This window comes from Phytophthora cinnamomi (genome assembly GCF_018691715.1).
Source record: "Phytophthora cinnamomi strain GKB4 chromosome Unknown Contig108, whole genome shotgun sequence".
In the NCBI taxonomy this organism is placed as follows: Eukaryota; Oomycota; class Peronosporomycetes; order Peronosporales; family Peronosporaceae; genus Phytophthora; species Phytophthora cinnamomi.
The window spans coordinates 231,260-248,686 of record NW_027151041.1 but is presented as its reverse complement, the minus strand read 5'-3'; the positions used below and the strand labels follow the sequence as shown (position 1 = coordinate 248,686).

Here is a 17,427-nt window from a genome sequence, read left to right as displayed (position 1 = left end):
CGCTATATCCCCTTGGCATGTAACATTGTGCACGCTTCAATATTTCACCAACACGATAAATCTGTAAAAGTGAGTTGGATTTGTGTTTGGCATTGGATATTGCATTGTTTTCCGTTAGAAGCGCGCTTCCAGGTATGCTTCTTCACCTGCAAGAGCTCTGTCGAAATGGCCATGAATTTCGTGCACTAGCTCCCTGAAGTTGTGGTTGCTCATGTAATGTGGGGTCAGCTCCTCCACACCGCACTCCACTTCTTCAGCTGGAGGTGCCTCTGAATCCTCAACAAGGGGATCAATGCCTGGCAAATACAAATTTACGAACGTCAATACAAACCGACTACACTTACAATGTCCACCGGGTCGATCACGGACCCCACATTTCCATCATCGATTCTGCAGCCCGCAGAGCTTCATCCTGATCTTGCAACCGCACACTACATATTAAACTGGTGTTAGTGTACTTCATGTCAGTGTACAGTATATAAAGCCACGTTTATTACATGAGGGCGTTGCCTTTCTCCACAACAACCCTCAGCAGCCGTCCTCGAACTCGCACGCTGCTGACGCGGTTTTGAGCCATGGTGATGACAGCCAGACGTTTTTCAACGGAGACTGCAGAGCTTGGTGGAGGCGCTCCAATGAACACCTTCAAGCACCGATCGCTCACAGACATGGAGAAGCGTTTCCGCAGCGCCTGGAGCCCCCCGCGCGCCCCACTAGCCCTCCGTCGCCTCACGATCTGCACCTCGAACATCGATCGATAGTGAGCCCATGCAACTTCAACTTTCAAACGGGTCATCGAAACGGGTCGGGTCTGGATACCCAAACCCATTTGACCATCACTCCTGGTTGAAGTTGATTGCACAGCGTTGACAGCCCTCTCATTCCGCAATTCTCCACGCAGCACGAAGGAGCCCGTGGCATCCAGGAGGGATGAAGGCCGCAGCGGCCTTGCTACGGAAGAAGTGGTGAGCTCGTAAGCTTCCTTTACTGAGCGCCCAGGCTGTGTCTAAAGGGTTGTTGACGTCAGGGACGCCATCGTCGTCGGGGGCGGCCACAACGGGCTCGTGGCTGCAGCGTACCTGGCAAAGGTAAGCGGCTGTATTATACTCTTTGTAGAGCACAAGACAATACCAACGTGATGGCGATTGCCAGGCTGGGAAGAGCGTCTGCGTGCTGGAAAAGCGGCACGTGGTCGGAGGGGCAGCCGTGACCGAGGAGATCTTCCCCGGGTTCAAGTTCTCCCGGGCGTCCTACGTGTTCTCCCTGTTCCGGCCGCAGATAATCAAGGACCTCGATCTGCACAGACATGGACTGGAGGGTGAGTGGTAGAAGTGGGTTATGTGCTTGGGGGTTTTACAGAGATAACTTTTGTGTGGCACAGTTTTTGTGCGGGACCCGTCGTCATTTACGCCGACGCGGGACGGCCGCAGTCTCATCCTGGGCAGTGATATGCAAATGTCGCAAGCTAGTATTGGTGAGAAGGGGGGATTTGAAAAGACTGTGAAAATTATGCTGATGAATTTGTGCAACGCGTACTATGGCCAGCTCAATTCTCGACGGCAGATGCAGAAGCGTATCCTGTGTACAACAAGATGCTGGAGGTACAATATGATGTGATGATGCCGTGGTTTTTGCCCTGAGCTTAGCATCGCGTTGAAATGTCGTTGCAGGACATGGTGGACTTCTTTTTGCCTATGTTAGACGAGGTATTAGTTCCGTGTTGATTTTGATATGAGTTTGTTGGTTTTAACTTCGTTTACTCGTGGTGATATTAGCCACCTCCAGATCTCTACACAATCTTCGACCCGAAGGCCCCGATAAGGTAAGTGCTAGGATGTAAACCGTGAGCTTCAATTTAACTAATTGTGCATTACCGATTTCAATCAATAGTCGACGCGTGGACGCAGTAAAGGGTTTGGCACGTTTAGGCTACCGCTGCGGCAAGCTAGGAAGCGACTTGACCACGTTTGTGGAGTTTATGGCGGCGCCTGCGACAAAGATTCTCGACAAATGGTTTGAATCGGACGTGCTAAAAGCCACGCTTGCTACTGACGCGATTATTGGCGCAAAGGTAGGTACTACCTGGCTACCGTATTCTTGTCTAGCATATTCAATTATCGTGCTCGTAGGTTTCTCCATCTACCCCTGGGTCTGCCTACATTCTTTTCCATCACGTCATGGGAGAAGTGAATGGTATCAAGGGTGCGTGGGGACACGTCAAAGGCGGCATGGGTGGAGTTTCTCAGTCCATCGAGAAAGCTGCGATTGAAGCCGGTGCTGAAATCCACGTTAACACTCCAGTCCAGTCGATCAATGTGGACAGGGGGAAAGTGCGCGGTGTCCGTCTAGAAAGCGGCGAGATTGTTGAATCTGACTACGTGTTATCAAACGCGAGCCCAGTCACAACAATGCTCGATTTGGTTGACAAGAACGATCTGCCTGGGGATGTCATCACTCATTTCAAGCGCACCTGGAACAGTGAATCTGCTTCAACGAAGGTATGCCTATTGCATTTCTGTCAGGTACTGTGGTGCTTTACTGATTTAAGTGCATTAGATCAACGTGGCTCTTGATCGATTGCCAAATTTTTCATGCTTCCCGAATGGTGAAGATGGCAACACCCCGATGCCGAATCACTACGGCACGATCCACTTCGAAGACTCGCTGCAACAGGTACCATAATACGTGCTAGGTAGTTGGTCTGCGATGAAGTCTAATCCGCTCACTATACACAGATCGAAGACGCTTTTCTGGACGTCCAAGGCGGGGTCTGTTCGAGACGGCCGATTATTGAGATGAACATCCCGACGTCATTGGACTCGACAATTGCTCCAGCAGGTGCGAGCGGTTTTCTTGAAATTTAAACTCTGTTACAAGTAATGCTCATGCGCTGTTGAACACAGGGAAGCATATCGCTCTGCTGTTTGTGCAATATACTCCTTACGAACCAAAGGTTGTGAGAATTCGTCACTTTGGTGAGGATGCTGATGCCTAACTGCGGTATGCGTCGATTTCAGGATGGAAGTTGGAGCAAGCCAGGAGTGAAAGAGCGTTTTGCCAACCAAGTCTTCTCAGTCATCGATGAGTACGCCCCTGGTTTCACGAAATCGGTCATCGACTACGACATTCTCACGGTATGGCTGATTTTCTTTTCCTACGCCTGGATCAACTATTCATTCGACTGTTGTGCGTCTGTACTCCGTAGCCTCCTGACCTTGAAAAAATATTTTCTCTTCCGCGAGGGAACATCTTTCATGGTGCAATGGGTTTTGATCAGGTAAGAATGAGGAGTTGGTTGCAGTCATGTACCGCCGACGATATACTTACACAACGTATTTTATCAGCTCTTCTGGATGCGACCGATGGCCGGGTACTCAAACTATCGATCGCCAATCGACGGCCTTTACCTCTGCTCGGCTGGTACGCATCCTGGTGGTGGCGTCATGGGAGCCTGCGGCCGGAACGCGGCCAAGGTTTGCTTGAATGATCAAAGGCACCTCAAGTAATAGCACAAGGTTGCTTCAACTAAGGTTTAAACACGCAGTCAAAAAATAATTTACCTTTGTAGTGTTCTACGTGCATCTGCTGGTACAACTACGGTGCAGTCTTTTGTTCAGTCGGTTCAGGCTTCTCCTGCCAAAGTATGCAGCTGGATGCTGCGACGTCCCGTGAACGCCGCATCGAGCATCTCGTCTTCGTCCACGAGGAACGAGTTCGTTGTGTCGCTCACGTAGCTAAACTTGCCGAACGAGTCGTAGTCCATCTCCGATCTTGCACGGCGATGACGCGAGCGAGGGGTCTTCCAGGGGAAGATGACGTTGAAGATGTTGCCCGTGGAGGCCGTCTTCGAAGCCAGGAACTTGTCAAAGTTAATGTCCGGGCTCTTCATGCGTTCCTCCTCCATGGACATGGGGGCAGGCACCCACGGCGGGGTGATCTTCTTGCGGAGAACCAAGTTCCATCTCACGTCCTTAAAGAACGGGTGTGTGAGAATGTCACTCGTCTGGCGTGCACCAAGACGCTTGTTCGGGTCCTTCTCAAGCAAACCAAGGATCAGGCTGCGAGCGTCCGGGTTAATGCCACACTTGGACGGGAACTTCACGGGCTCCTTCTCGATAAGCTTGTACAGCACCGACACGTTCAGGTGATGGAACGGTCGCTTAGCAAGCAGCATTTCGTACAGCAAGATACCCAAGCACCACCAGTCCACAGCCTTGCCGTAGTCACGCGAGCGCTTCGGCTTCAGCAGCTCCGGAGCAGTGTACGCGGGAGAGCCAGCCATGGTGCGTGCTCCGGACATTTGGTTCACATTCGTCTTGGAAAGACCGAAATCGACAAGAGCGATGTTGCCTTCAACGTCAATCATGATGTTGTCAGGCTTCAGATCACGGTACACAATGTCGCAGGCGTGCAAGTGCGAAAGCGCAAGCACGATCTGAGCAGCGTAAAACTTGACACGGTCCAGGTCAAGTGGAATCTTCACGCGGTGCTCCTTGTTGTTCGAGAAGCGGTTCATGTGCGTATACAAACTGCCGCCCGAGTAGTACTCCATACCGAGAAAGACGCGTGACTGACTCTGGAAAGAGAAGCGAAGTGGCGCGATGAACGGGTGGTGCACATCGCGAAGGATTCGCATTTCAGTTTTCGTGCGGAGCTTGTCGTAGTTGGACATGGAGCTCTTCTCTAAAATCTTCACAGCGAAGATTTCACCCGTATTTTTGCGCTCGGCCAGCACCACTGTGCCGAAGGTACCCTTGCCCAGCACACGGTTAACGTGGAAGTGCTGGATCGACAGCGACAGCACACGCTTCGACGTCGAGGCCTGGAATGCACGCTCCGCCTTGGCCGCCTTCCTCTCGGCGTCGGACATCTGGAACGCGGCGATGTCGACCTCAATCTGCATCTGGAGGTTCAGCACGCGACCACCGGGGCTAAGCTGGATCTCGTCACGCGTGGTAAAGGTAAACTCGCGCTTGAGCGACTTGTTCCAGATAGTACCCGCGGCGAGCACCTGCAGCACGTTCGGCTGCTTCGTAGTCATGTACCGCGACACCGCGAACCTCTTGAACAGCACGAAGCGCGAGAATCCCAGCACAACGTCCACAAGGCCTTCCCGTCCGTAAAACTTGGTCGAGGGGAGGAACTCGCACGGGTAGCTGACCGACACGACCATCTCGGGCGAGCAGATGGGGAAGAGCGAGATGAGGTTGGCCGCCGAGTCGTCCACGCCTGTCTGCTCGAGGAACTGCGTCGTCCACATGGAGTAGAACTGTTTGATCGTGGCAAGGTTCCTGGCCTTCCAGTCTCCCGACGAGCGCACAGTCTGCGCCAGCAGGCCACCCGTCGAGAAGGGCATGGGCGCGCTGGCCGCCGGGTTCCACTGGCTCGCACGCGCGCTCTGCACGCTCTGTAGGTCGGAGTCGCGTCCGTTGGAGGCGCCGCTGAAGCTCTGGCCGGGCTTCTGGCTGTTTGCGTTCTGCACGGCCTGCTGCAGCATCTTGACCCAGATCTCGCACTCGATGCTGGAGCGCGAGTACATGGCGAAGATCTTGTTGATGGTGGTGGTGATGAGCACGCCGTTGGAGCGGTTGGGGTCGCGCGAGGCGCCCGTGACCGTGACGCGGCCGCGGAACTTCTCCGTGTCCATTTTGGCCACGTCCTTGCTCACGTAGTAGGAGAAGGTCGTGCCCGAGAGCACGGCGTAGCGGTAGCGCCAGGAGCGCACGACGTGGCCCTGCTTCCAGATGTAGCCCTCCCAGTCCGTCTCGAAGATGTCCTCGAAGGCGCTGCTGAGGTCGGGCGACACGCTGAGCCGCGTGCGGTTGGGCGCGAAGCTGCCGGTGGCGCTGCGCTCGGTCACGGACGAGTAGCTGGCCGAGCCGTCGAAGTAGTCCTCGCCCTCGTGGCCGTACACGGTCATGCTGGGGCGCATGCTGTACGACTGCGCGCGCTTGTCGAAGCGGCTGGCCCCGCGGCCCGAGCTCATCATGCTGGAGCGTTCCCTGAGCGCCATGGCGTCGGCGTCTTCGGCCGAGAAGAGCGTGATCCGCTGGCGCTGCATGTGGGGGCGGCGACGGCGAGGAGGGAGGGAGGGGAGGGAGGAAGGGGGCGGCGACTACCTTGCTATTCTACCTGTATTCCCCGGCGGCGAAGCGTCCTCGAGCGGAGGGATATTGCGACTGGGCGCTCTCTCGCAGAATGAGCTCCAGGCTTGTGGAAATATTGGGCAGAAACGCATTGGTTAAAGCCAGAGCAGGAGCTTGTCGCGGGCGAGACGACTTTGACTTGGATTCAGTATAGAACCTCGGCACGACCTAGCCCTAACTCCCTCGTCTGCATTATTGCTATTTTTAGGATTCTGTCGATGCTTGAGTGTGGGCGCTACGCTCGACGAAACGGAAAGTTAACTATAACCGCCTGGTCGCGAAGCAGCACCAGCAGCAGCGTGGCGCTTGTCTTGCCTTGCTTGAGCTTGCTTGCTCTGCTTGCGCTTGACTGGTCTTGCCTTGGTCTCGCGCGCCCACACGACCACAGATAGCCAGCGGGTGGCGCGGTTGCGCGCCAAAATCCGAGAACGACCGGCCGATCGGACTTTCACTGGCCCGGGTAACGGGAAAAGCCAACGCGATCCGGCGACCACACCACCACGCCAGACTTGCGGCGGCTTAATCGCCCCTTGTTCGTGCGTGGAACCACATGATGAGGTCGTCATCAAGCGCACTTTGCATCCGCAGCCGCAGCCCCGACACCTGGGGCCGTCCAGGAGCGAGCGGCGACTATCCTGCACCAGGTGTCTCGCGGATCAGATCGACCATCCGCTGGGCGTGAAATCGACTGTTGATCAAACAGGCGAGATTTCAAGCATCCTGTTGAGACCGCCGCCGTAGTGTGTACAGCGAGTAGCGGCAATACGAAAGTGTCAACAACTTATAATTCTGAAGATGTATAAGTATATGATTCTACGGAACCTTCGTATAGATACTGAGTTTGTAAAAGTGATGTGGATCACACCACTCATTCGTTGTTCCCACCAGTAAAACCGTACCTACTGTGCTCCAAACATTTCGTTAAGTCAATACGTCTAACCCGCTGAGATTTGGTTTGCCTTTAGTATAATATATCCCTTCAGTACTTGAATCGTTGAACCTTTTATCATTGCCTGTTTGAAGGGTAACGCGCGCGGCATTTCTACCCGGGTCATGTCTCCAGATCCTGCTGCTCGTCGCCCACATCGCCAATAGCGCTCGCGGTGTCGCGCCGTGTCGTGGACACTTTGTTGAGGTTCACGGCGACCCAGTGCCGAAGTCTCAGGTCCAACCCGCGCTCAACCTGTAGGTCATCTGTGGTGTATTTTGTTGCTCAGTTTGTGTTGGTGTTATCCTGATCGGATGCCCCGAAGGGGATCGGATTCCAATCCCCCTCGAGGCCAAAGTGTCCTCGAGTGTACGGCCTTTGATGCTCGGGATCCGGGGGTACGTACCACCGACTGCACCTTGCCTGCAACAGGACCGTCAAATTGATGCGAGCGCCTGCCGTCATCCGTTGGGGCTTGCACTGATGCACGCGTGCAATGAACCCGCGCCTGGCTTCTTATCCGGTGGGAGTGCACTGCACTCTGCACTCCAGGCCAGTCCGCACCTTGGACCCCGAACCGTGGAGTCGGTGCGGCACTGGCGGTGCCGCAGGCAAGTGCGTCGACGACTGTCCCAACGATCGGGATACATGTATGCTGTGCTTGGGATTTGAGTCTCAAATTGAGACGGTGGGGACGCCTCCGTTATGCACTTCGCTGTTGATCTCAGCATCGAGTTGTACAGCACACTTACTTCCAGCATTCCATTGCTTAGGGCACTTCAACAAGAGCTTTGGAGCGGATCCCTTCGCTAGACGTGCCCTCTACATTTCGGTTTTCGCCGCGCGTGACCGGGATGTCACGGTTGGAACGGCGCCTCTCGTCGGAACGAGATGGGAGGCGAGGCAATCGGAGGCAGCGCATTCGGCTTGGCAGGCGCGAGGTGGCGCAGGATCTGCTCGAGCTTGTGGTCGAGGTCGTCCATTTTCGCCTCCATCTTTTGCTCAACCACTCGTAGGTGAACCTCCAGTTGCTGCAACTGCGGTGACGAGCTGCCCAGTGCAACGGGGTGCACCAAAGCGCGCTCCGATCTTCGATCCCCTGGATGCACCCCCAAAACAGCAGTGGCATCGCTGGCTGGGTTGAGTCGCACACCAAAGTCGCTCTCCGATACAGCTCGAGTCATATCCGATATCGAGTTGTGCATAGTTTCACCTGGTGGTTTACCTTCCTCGACTGCAGCGTCCTCGGTTATCGACCCGAGAGGGATTTTATCTGAACTCGTGTGTGGCTCGGAAGCCGACGTGTCGGAAGAAACAACGGCAGCTGCGGCAGCAGCGGCAGCAGCAGCAACAATTTCGTCGGATGCCCTCCCGCTTCCTTGGTCACCTCGAAGATTGTGCGGTGTCAGGGTGTCAGACGCGCTGAGCAGGTTCGACAACCGCGGACGGAAGTTGGCCAGTGCCCGAGTTTTGTTGCGCAGTTTCTCCATGTTCTTATAGGCCACGATAGTCTTTTTCATCTTGGCGTCGGCGAGTGCTGTCATCTTCTCCATGCGTTCGGGGCCGTCATCTTTCCACATCTCGCCCACACGTTGCACAATCAGCTTCTTCATAGCAGTAGCGAACTCCGGGAATTCTACCAAGATTTTGTCAAATCCCTCTCGAGCTAGAACGCAGAGCTCTGCCATGCATTCAGCTTTCACGCTGCGTGTGCGTTCGACCTCCATTACCACGCCTATTTCTCCAAAGAAGTCACCCTCAGATAGCAGGATGATCGTTTCGGCCTGTGGTTTCTTGCAGCTTTTGGGAGGCAGCACACGAACGATGCCTTTCACGATCATGAACAGCTCCTTGCCGATTTCGCCCTCCTGAATAATAAAGTCGTCCGGCATGTAGATGACTTGGTGTAGCTGCATGCAGATCATACCCAGTACGGCGTCTGTGGCTAGTTGGAAAAACGGGATCTTTTGCAGGTTGTCCTTGAACAGGTAGATCGCAACTTGTCTCCTCAGAGTCAACGACATGCCCGGATCGTGCAGTAGATTGAGCTGCTCGGACAGTGCGCGATTCTGTTATGCCATGCACGACGACAAGATCCGTTAGCTAGATGAAGATGAACGCGAAGGCAGTTTGTACACAGCGTACATTTAGCCAGAGATAGTCGTAGTACGCCGTCACTCGTGCCTAACAAACAAAATACCGTCAGTATGGATTCAAGGAAGTTCCAAACCAAAAGGTTGTAGTAACGCACTCGCAAAGGCTTCGGCAAACTTAGCGCATCCATCTCGTGGATGACATGATCCATCTTCTTCCGAAACGCATTTTCAGCCCTATTCCAGCTACATCGTAAAATAAACAATTTGTGTTAGTGTTGTTCCACTGCTAGCACTAGATAATGATATTCATCCCGGGTACCTTTGTACAAGGCCAATGATAGTGCCGAATAGGATAGCAGTCAAGACGGCGCCATAGACTGACAATGCCACGGACCAGAGGTAGACTGAGCTGTTCAGGTCATCGCTAGGGGCATGGTTGTAACCCCCGCTAAGAAAGCGATCGCTGGCTTCGACATGCGTTGCTGACACACCCAATAAAGACACCATGCCATGGTGAAAAGCGACCCAGTAGACATCCATTTCTCTGCCATCTTGACAATGCGGTCGGGTGGCTTCGACAGCGTCCGCGCACGGTTTCAAAATTGCAACCCACAAACATCCGGCCACATGAGCAGAGAAGATCACCGCATTGAGCGCAATAGTCACGCTCGAATAGCGTTTGTACCGCTTCAGGTACTTGACAAAACGACCAAGTCGCAGTAGGCGTGGCAGTTTAATGTACTTGATCATCTTGATGGTCTTCCTAGTTGATACGCTGGTCGAGGTTTCTTTGATGAAATATTCAAAGGGGAACGAAGAGGCTATGTCGATGGGAAACCAAACAGAGCGGATATATGCTCGACGAATTTTGCGCGGGTTCATTACCACGGCCCCGTACTCGATAATACCAGTTCGAAATCTCAGCGCAATATCCAGGAAGCCCCACACATCCAGCACTTTCATGAAAACAGTAGTAGCGTGTGATGGTTCGTACCAGTCGAAGCACAGCATGAAGGGGATAATCCACGAGTAGTAAACAACGATGAATGCGCTCATAAGGTCCCACGACGTTTTGAGAGGCGACTGGGGATGCAAAACCCAGCGATAGCTCATCCTCTCGTGAATTTCGAACAATGACATTCGCAGTACATTGATGGTGGCGTTGTCCGATGCCAGCTTGAGAAAGCTGCCTGTGGAGCGAGACCACGCATTGCTCCGTCGTGGGGTGTTGGGGGCATCCGTCGAACCTTGTGCTTTGCTCTCGTGCCTGCTTAATCCACCTAGCAGCTTTTTGCTCAACGGAGTACTCGAAGCTGCAACGGGTTCCTGTTGCTCGAGTTGTGTCGAGCTTGGTTCTCCTGACTCGCCACCCGCTTCGAGGATCGTGGCCTCGGTATCACCGTCAACAGCCCCCACCACAACTAGTGCCTTGACCGGCTTGCGCCGGAACATACCACCCTCGCGGCACTATACCCGTCGGCAGATGAAGGTAGATAGCGATGGCCAAGGTGCAGCGTACACATTTAGATCTGGCTGCTGGACGTACGTAACCACTTGCCCAAGTTGAAGTGCTCAAAAATTGCCACAACCCGTACACCATATACAAATTTCGATGCACTAATCACAAAATACATTCACAATAACAAAAAACAGTAAACAAGCATCAGCATGTCGCTCGGGTTCCTGACGGAGTCGGCGCTCGTGCCGTCCAAGGCGAAGGAGATCAAGGTGGACGCCAAGTCCCTCGTGGACCTCAAGGCAGTTGTCTTCCAGAAGGACCAGGAGCGGAAGCGCCGTCTGCAGGAAGCTCTAACGGCCGAGAACGACGACGAACCGGCCACTGGCCACGGAGCTCTTCGTCTGGGCAAGTATGCACATCTGCGCGGTGGCAGCAAGCGCCGCAAGCGGTCGGACGAAGACAGAGTGGGCAAGAAGAACCGCAACAGTGGAGTCGAGGCCCGCAGTCGGCGTGATGAGGAGGCGAGGCAGCGAGAAGCGCCAGATGAAGACGACGACGAAGCCTGGCGAAAAAAATCGGCGGAGATGCTACGGAAAAAGGCAAAATTGTACGAGGAGATGGCCAACGGAGGAGGCCCCGACAGTGTGAAAGGGGAGTGCCTGGTAGACTTTGACGCCAAGAAGTATATGAGTGATTCCGTGAATACCAAGGAGATGACGATGGTGGAGATCACGGACGAGTTCGGGCGGACGAGAAGTGTCGCTACGGATAGTGACGAGTACGCGGCGTATTTGGAGAAGCAGCAGCAACATGGGAGTAACCCGCCTCGTGATGAGGTGGACAACGATCATCGCAATTACCCTGGTGAAGATAAGGATACGGAAGGCAAGGCTGGTGGCGGCAGCTTTGTGGTCTCGCAGTGGGAGAAGCGACTGAAAACAACCGAGAAGAAGCACTTGAAGGAGGTGCATGAGCGAGCGACGCTTGCGCAGGCGTTGGCGCACTCTTCTTCGTCGGGAGCGGCGGACAGGAAGACAAGGAAGCAGCTCCGCTTGGAACGTCTCCGTAAACAGCGGGAGGATGCGGTGGCTACGAACGAGGACACAACACAGGCGGGTGCTGCAGGTGACTCGGCTGCCTCCGAAAAGGCGACATACTTCTTAAACCAGTTATCATCGTTGATGTAGTGCGAATAGAAGCTGCTAAAGCTCTTAGCAGAGACTGGCTACGTGCCTGATTCTACGTCTACTAGTCTACAGAAAATCACGAACAATTGGCACGAGGAGTCTGTGAAGATGGTGGTGGTGGTGTTGTCGTGTCAATAACGTGTTTCAGTGGCGCTAGCGGAACAGGACTAGCCACAGGCGCACTCAGCGGCACGACAGAATAGATACTTGTACTTGATGCCTTGGCCGTTGTGCTGCTACCCATGGGCTTCAATCGCGACGGGTCTGCTTCGCGAATCATAGCGCGCGCTAGTGCCACCATCGGGTCAATGAGGAGAATACCGGCGAAGTGCGTCTTGCCAGCAAATACAAACGGGATTTCGGTGCAGCCAAGAACAATGACTTCGGCCCCCTGTTCTCGTAGCTGTATAGCATAGCGATGGAAGTTCGCCTCGCACCTCGGTAACACAGCTGGAGCTGTGCTCTTGACTCCCCAATCGCGGTTATAAATTGATTCGTGCAGCTCCTGCTGCGTAGTCCCCGCATTAACCTCCACGACAGTGTACCCGCGCAGCTGGAGCAGATCATGGTACACGCGCGAGTTGCGCGTTCCGGTGGTAGACATCAGCCCAACCCTCTTGCACAACGGCAGCTTCCTCGCAATGAAGGCAACCGTCTCTTCCAGCATGTGAACGTGATGTACATCGCTCGCTCGACCTGTACGCCGAATGAACTCGTCCCAAATGGGCTGTGCGTGGAACGTATTGCACGGCACACCCACCACTAGCCGCGCGCGTCCTGCAGTGGCAGCCGCGTGCATCATGGCGAACGTCCGCGCCATGCCGCACGCCGGGTTCTCCACCTCCTTGACGGAGTCGCTACTGTCACACGGCACTTCACCACAGCAAGAGCCGCTGTCAGAGTCAGAGTCTGTAGCGTCGGCGCTGGAGATCGCCGCGTAGACCAAATACTCGGTGCGGTCCGTCATGTCCTCGGAGCGGGAGAAGTGGCACACGTTGAGGTGGCCTTGGTCCTCTCCGGCGCTGTCGGTGTTCTGCAGGATGAGCTGGTGCAGCAGCAGTCCGGCGGCGGGGCCGACTCCGCCGCAGATGCCCAGCATCACCTCCCTGGGCTCCTTGGTCTTGACCTTCCTGACTTTGACAGCCACGGGCGACTGCATCGGCGCTGATGGCTCGCTGCCTTCGGACTCGGAGCAGGTCCGAGGCATGGTTGGTGGCAGATCGCTCAGAGGACGCTCACTGGTGGAGGCGCAGTGCAGCGCAGGAGCATTCCAACTCGGTGTCCGCGCGTGATGACGCTTATAAGGAAGTGTCTCCGCCTCGGGCCTCTGCCACCCACTGCAGACCTCCTCGTCACGTCAGTGCTGGAGCGCAATAGACGCGGCAAGTGGCGTCTGTGAATCTCGGCCCGTGATTGGCCCAAGTGCGTCCTCAGGTCCGAGAATGATGGTCAGGTACATTGCTTCTCGGGTTTGTCGCACATTTTTGACTTCATTGTTGGAAGTGTGCAAGGTGGCGGCTTCGGTGTGTGTTTTGGTGTCATCGGTGCAAGTACAGTATATGTAGCGTCATGAAACAGGGGTCCTGATACATGTAATGATCGCAGCATGCTGGCAGGAGAGATCGAGCAGGTGCTCTGCCTATGTATACCTAGAAATCCTTTACAACCTCCAGTCCGTGTTGCGCCTAGCGACGCTAGCAACGGAATATGCATTTATGCATTGTACCAATGGTTGGGTAGCGTTGTGCTGCATCATGCATCGGCGGAACTCCTGTGGCACCGATCACTTCAACTTGTTGCTCATCCCATCGCGTTAATTAAGCTGCGACGACTTAACTTCAGGATCGCGTCCACCTTCAATCGCCCCGCTGACAGATTGATGTCCGCTGACCAGCGAACGCATCACTTCAAGACAATATCCTCCTCAGTCCTCGCCGTAGGTGGAGGGTCCACTTGCGCCAAGTTGGCAATCGACATGACGGCGCGGCATCACTTTCCCGATCCGAGTTTTGTCCAGTCGCCGCACGTGTCATCTGTGAGTGGACAAAATGCTACACGACAAACGGCGATTGGCTAGAATACCGTCTTCCGTTTGTACCCATCCGTGTAAGAGCCACCGACCGCGCCAGCGTAATATGAATACATGTGGTATGAGAAAAGCTCTTGCCAAGTGTACATGTGCAGCATTCACTTTCGCATTGCTGGCCGCTCACCATTGCCCAAGAAGGCCGCAGACCCAAGCACCACGGGAAACAAGGAGCAGGCCAAAATCCTGTTGGTATCCTCCACCGCCCAATCCCAAAAATACCGACCACTCCCAAGTTGGGAGTCCGAACCAGAACTGAAGTGTGGGGTGCTGGAGCGTCTACGCCGGTTCAACTCTTTGTGACGAGCTCGTCTCAGACGACAATGCAGCGGGCAGTGCCCAGACCATCGCCATCGTCTGCGCAGGTGAAGCTGGAGCTGCCGCGCACAGCCAGCGAGCGCGCCATGTCACCGGCGCTGCCGCCCAAGGCCGCGTGGAAGGACTCGGAGCGCGTCGCGCAGTTCATCGCCAACGTGACCAGCGCCGTCCTGGTGGTGGCCATCGCCAGCTACTACCTGGTGCCCATGGCTGCGCTGGCAATGGCGGAGACCCCGCGTCTCGCTGCTCAAGTGCACGATCGAGCAGTGTGGACGGCGGGAAACGCCTCCGTCGTGTTCACGGACGGGTGGGCAGCCATGCAGAAGCTCGAAATCAAGCCGTCCAGCTCCGTGATCTCAATTCTGCAGCGGATGTTGAACAGTCCGCAGGTCACGGCGGCACTCGCCTTGACGATCGCATGCTTGGTGCTCATCCGCAAGTACAAAGTCATCGGGTGGTTCCTGTATCTGCAGGCAGGAGTGACGCTACAGTGGGGGATTGCTCTGTACCAACTGGCGCGGATTGTCTTCTCCATGTCGTGCTATTTCACGGTGAAGTTCGTTAAGATCGTGATCGCGTTGCTCAGGCGCGGGTATTCCAGTATCTTCGGCGTTCGCAACCGACAGGCTGTAGCACTGCGGCAGCTGATGAAAACTGCTCCGACACACGCCGTGTGGGCGGAGATGGCCGAGTACCTGGACACACTCGAGCGCAAAGACCACTGGAAAACCACCATCTCGGATGACGACTTGGAGTATTGCGACTTTGTGCAGTTGCAAAAGAACCTTACAGCTCTTACCCGTGTCATGAACGAAAAGAGACCCAATATTCGAGAGCTGCGGTACATGATTTCGGCCTGCGTGATGCGCAATGAGCTGGGCGTGGACTCGCCAAGTCTGCACCTCGAGTGCAAGTCCGGCACCAAAACTGTAATTAACGAATACAACGGCGCTATTGTGCGCGCGCTCGAGATACTTGGCAGCGCTAGCGAAGAAACTTTTCCGCGGGCGGAAAAGATCGACTTCTTCAAGCACATCAAACAGTCGTTCGGATCGACCGCGCTGTGTCTAAGTGGAGGTGGATCCATCGCCATGTATCACAAGGGCATTATCAAGGCGCTGCTCGAAGCGGATCTCATGCCCAACATCGTGTCCGGATCTTCTGGTGGTGCCATCACCGCAGCCATGATCGCCTGTAAGACGAACAAGGAGTTGCTTGACGATATCATCCAGGACGACGTATCGACGAGATTTATTCCCCTAGGTATCCGCTGGTTCCCACCGCTTCTCAAGCAGATTACACACTGCGTCAAGACGGGCTTCCTAGTCGAGTGTTCAACGTTCGAGCGTACTACGCAGCATTACTATGGCGAACCTCTCAACGAGGTCCAGAAGACGATGTATTACACGTTCCAGGATGCCTATCTCAAGACTGGTCGTCACGTGTGCATCACTGTTTCAGCCTCGGATGTAAATAGTGCCCACAAAGGCCCAAAGAAGTTGTTGCTGGACCACATCAACTCGCCGCACGTCCTGCTTTGGAGTGCAGTGGCGTGCTCCTGCTCACTGCCTGGTATCATGAAGAGTAAGCAGCTCATGGCGCGCGACTTTGACGGTAATGTCGTACCGTACAACTCGCTGGGCAAGGAGTGGTGTGACGGTAGTCTCCAACACGACTTGCCCATGGAGACGATGGCTAGCTGCTTCAACGTGACCAACTTCATCGTATCTCAGGTGAACCCGCACGTCGTGCCTTTCGTGGGCGACGAGATCAACCAGCCTGGTTTCCGCAAGAGCATTTTCCACACGCTCGAAAGCGTAATCGCAGCCGATGTGCGTCACCGCCTCAAGATGCTGGCGTTCCTGGGTCTGTTCCCGAAGATCTACGGCCACCAGTTCAGCGCGTACTTCCGGCAGAACTTCTCGGGCAACGTGACCCTCGTGCCGGAGTTTTCGTTCCAGGAGGCGGTCGGCATCAAGGCGATCCAGAACCCGACCAAGCAAGACATGCACGCCTACATCGAGGGCGGGCAGCGAACAGCGTGGCCCAAGCTGGCATACATCCGCCACCTGTGCAGCATCGAAAAGTGCCTGGACCGCCAGCTCAGCCGCTTGCTGGGGCCATCCGCCGTGCCGTATAGCAACTGGCTGCACCCAGACTCCAAGGAGCTCAAATTGACAGACCAGAACAAGGCAACCCACACAGCATAGCTGTACTATCTAGGAACGAGTAATACAGCATATAGTGCAACTTTGCTCGGGCTCGGCTTGAAGTTGAAGTTGATGTTGACGTGACCAGTAATATGGCTTCGTCGCACTTAGCGGAGAAACTGCAACACCGGAATGCATAAGACGAAGGAGATGATGAGAGAACGAACGGTCGTCGCCAGCTAACAACGGATACGAGAGCGAACACGGAGAATGGAGAGTATCATGAGCGTGGAGACGTCCACTGCGCCGCAGATGTCGTATCTGAGCCCTGCCAAGCCCAACGTGGACGTGTCCACCGACGCGGCTCCGATGGACCTCGCGCAGCTGGTGGAGACGCTGGAGCGCGAGCTTGGGCGCGACCCGGATCTGGCCATTAAGCACAAGCCAAAGCTCCAGCAACTGCTCGAGTAGGAATCGGATCCAAAATGCCTCTAGAATTATGTTTTTCTAGTTGTGTATGACGGATTTTGTATTGACAAATAGTGTGATGTTGGAACTGAATTGATAGGGACTTTCCAGTCAACATGACGGAGCTGCAGCGTTTTGCGCACTTCGATCCGTCGCGCAACTACACGCGCAACCTCATTTCTACGGACAACGAGACGTACGCGCTCATGCTGCTGTGCTGGAACCGAGGCAAGTACAGCCCTATCCACGACCACCCGACGGATGGGTGCTGGGTCAAAGTCATCCAGGGACACGTGAACGAGGTCCGATACCAGAAGCAAGACGACAAGCTCGTAGAGACATCCAACATTGTCTTCACGTCGGGGGTCACGTACATGGATGACTCGTTCGGACTGCACAAGGTGGGCAACCCCAGTATGGAGCGCGATGCTATATCCATGCATCTGTACTCACCTCCGTACGAGAAGTGCCGCGTCTGGTTCGACACGGAAGATGCCGACAAGTCGTCTGTATCGGTGGCCAACTACTACACGGAGTATGGCGAGAAGGTCGAATACTCGTAAGGCTCACTATTCTTTCGGCGGGGATA

At 54.9% G+C, this 17,427-nt stretch overlaps 8 protein-coding genes across 10 annotated transcripts; 4 read left to right on the top strand and 4 right to left on the bottom strand.

Annotated features, from left to right (window-relative positions):
- Window positions 1–114: 114 nt before the first annotated feature.
- On the bottom strand, window positions 115–751 carry IUM83_15133 (uncharacterized protein; the record flags this gene model as incomplete). 2 transcript variants are annotated; one of them, XM_067939927.1, is made up of 3 exons in its annotated part: window positions 115–296; window positions 370–431; window positions 498–751. In XM_067939927.1, the coding sequence occupies 3 exons, from the start codon at window positions 749–751 to the stop codon at window positions 115–117; spliced, it is 498 nt and encodes a 165-aa protein (XP_067782253.1). The 2 variants fall into 2 exon arrangements, with proteins under 2 accessions (XP_067782253.1, XP_067782252.1); XM_067939926.1 differs by having other exon boundaries at window positions 290–296; window positions 375–431.
- A 179-nt stretch (window positions 752–930) lies between these two features.
- IUM83_15132 (Pyridine nucleotide-disulfide oxidoreductase domain-containing protein 2) lies at window positions 931–3,506 on the top strand (the record flags this gene model as incomplete). The annotated part of the gene is made up of 17 exons (XM_067939925.1): window positions 931–965; window positions 1,028–1,088; window positions 1,153–1,318; window positions 1,382–1,474; window positions 1,546–1,601; window positions 1,671–1,706; window positions 1,776–1,822; window positions 1,891–2,071; window positions 2,130–2,202; window positions 2,307–2,330; window positions 2,401–2,498; window positions 2,557–2,673; window positions 2,736–2,838; window positions 2,904–2,953; window positions 3,018–3,134; window positions 3,206–3,277; window positions 3,345–3,506. 17 exons carry the CDS (start codon window positions 931–933, stop codon window positions 3,504–3,506), a joined length of 1,491 nt encoding a protein of 496 aa, XP_067782291.1.
- Window positions 3,507–3,622: 116 nt separating this feature from the next.
- IUM83_15131 (AGC/AKT protein kinase) lies at window positions 3,623–6,061 on the bottom strand (the record flags this gene model as incomplete). Of its 2 annotated transcripts, none has more annotated exons than XM_067939923.1 (1): window positions 3,623–6,061. In XM_067939923.1, the coding sequence occupies one exon, from the start codon at window positions 6,059–6,061 to the stop codon at window positions 3,623–3,625; it is 2,439 nt and encodes an 812-aa protein (XP_067782251.1). The 2 variants fall into 2 exon arrangements, with proteins under 2 accessions (XP_067782251.1, XP_067782250.1); XM_067939924.1 differs by having other exon boundaries at window positions 3,623–5,989.
- A 1,870-nt stretch (window positions 6,062–7,931) lies between these two features.
- On the bottom strand, window positions 7,932–10,622 carry IUM83_15130 (Voltage-gated Ion Channel (VIC) Superfamily; the record flags this gene model as incomplete). Its single annotated transcript, XM_067939922.1, has 5 exons — window positions 7,932–9,143; window positions 9,220–9,258; window positions 9,326–9,413; window positions 9,490–9,652; window positions 9,728–10,622. The coding sequence occupies 5 exons, from the start codon at window positions 10,620–10,622 to the stop codon at window positions 7,932–7,934; spliced, it is 2,397 nt and encodes a 798-aa protein (XP_067782229.1).
- A 216-nt stretch (window positions 10,623–10,838) lies between these two features.
- Window positions 10,839–11,816, top strand: IUM83_15129 (uncharacterized protein; the record flags this gene model as incomplete). The annotated part of the gene is made up of 1 exon (XM_067939921.1): window positions 10,839–11,816. One exon carries the CDS (start codon window positions 10,839–10,841, stop codon window positions 11,814–11,816), a length of 978 nt encoding a protein of 325 aa, XP_067782319.1.
- A 76-nt stretch (window positions 11,817–11,892) lies between these two features.
- IUM83_15128 (Aspartate racemase) lies at window positions 11,893–13,023 on the bottom strand (the record flags this gene model as incomplete). The annotated part of the gene is made up of 1 exon (XM_067939920.1): window positions 11,893–13,023. One exon carries the CDS (start codon window positions 13,021–13,023, stop codon window positions 11,893–11,895), a length of 1,131 nt encoding a protein of 376 aa, XP_067782320.1.
- A 1,202-nt stretch (window positions 13,024–14,225) lies between these two features.
- Window positions 14,226–16,430, top strand: IUM83_15127 (putative patatin-like phospholipase; the record flags this gene model as incomplete). Its single annotated transcript, XM_067939919.1, has 1 exon — window positions 14,226–16,430. The coding sequence occupies one exon, from the start codon at window positions 14,226–14,228 to the stop codon at window positions 16,428–16,430; it is 2,205 nt and encodes a 734-aa protein (XP_067782280.1).
- A 210-nt stretch (window positions 16,431–16,640) lies between these two features.
- IUM83_15126 (Cysteine dioxygenase) lies at window positions 16,641–17,401 on the top strand (the record flags this gene model as incomplete). Its single annotated transcript, XM_067939918.1, has 2 exons — window positions 16,641–16,837; window positions 16,939–17,401. 2 exons carry the CDS (start codon window positions 16,641–16,643, stop codon window positions 17,399–17,401), a joined length of 660 nt encoding a protein of 219 aa, XP_067782322.1.
- Between the last annotated feature and the right edge of the window lie 26 nt (window positions 17,402–17,427).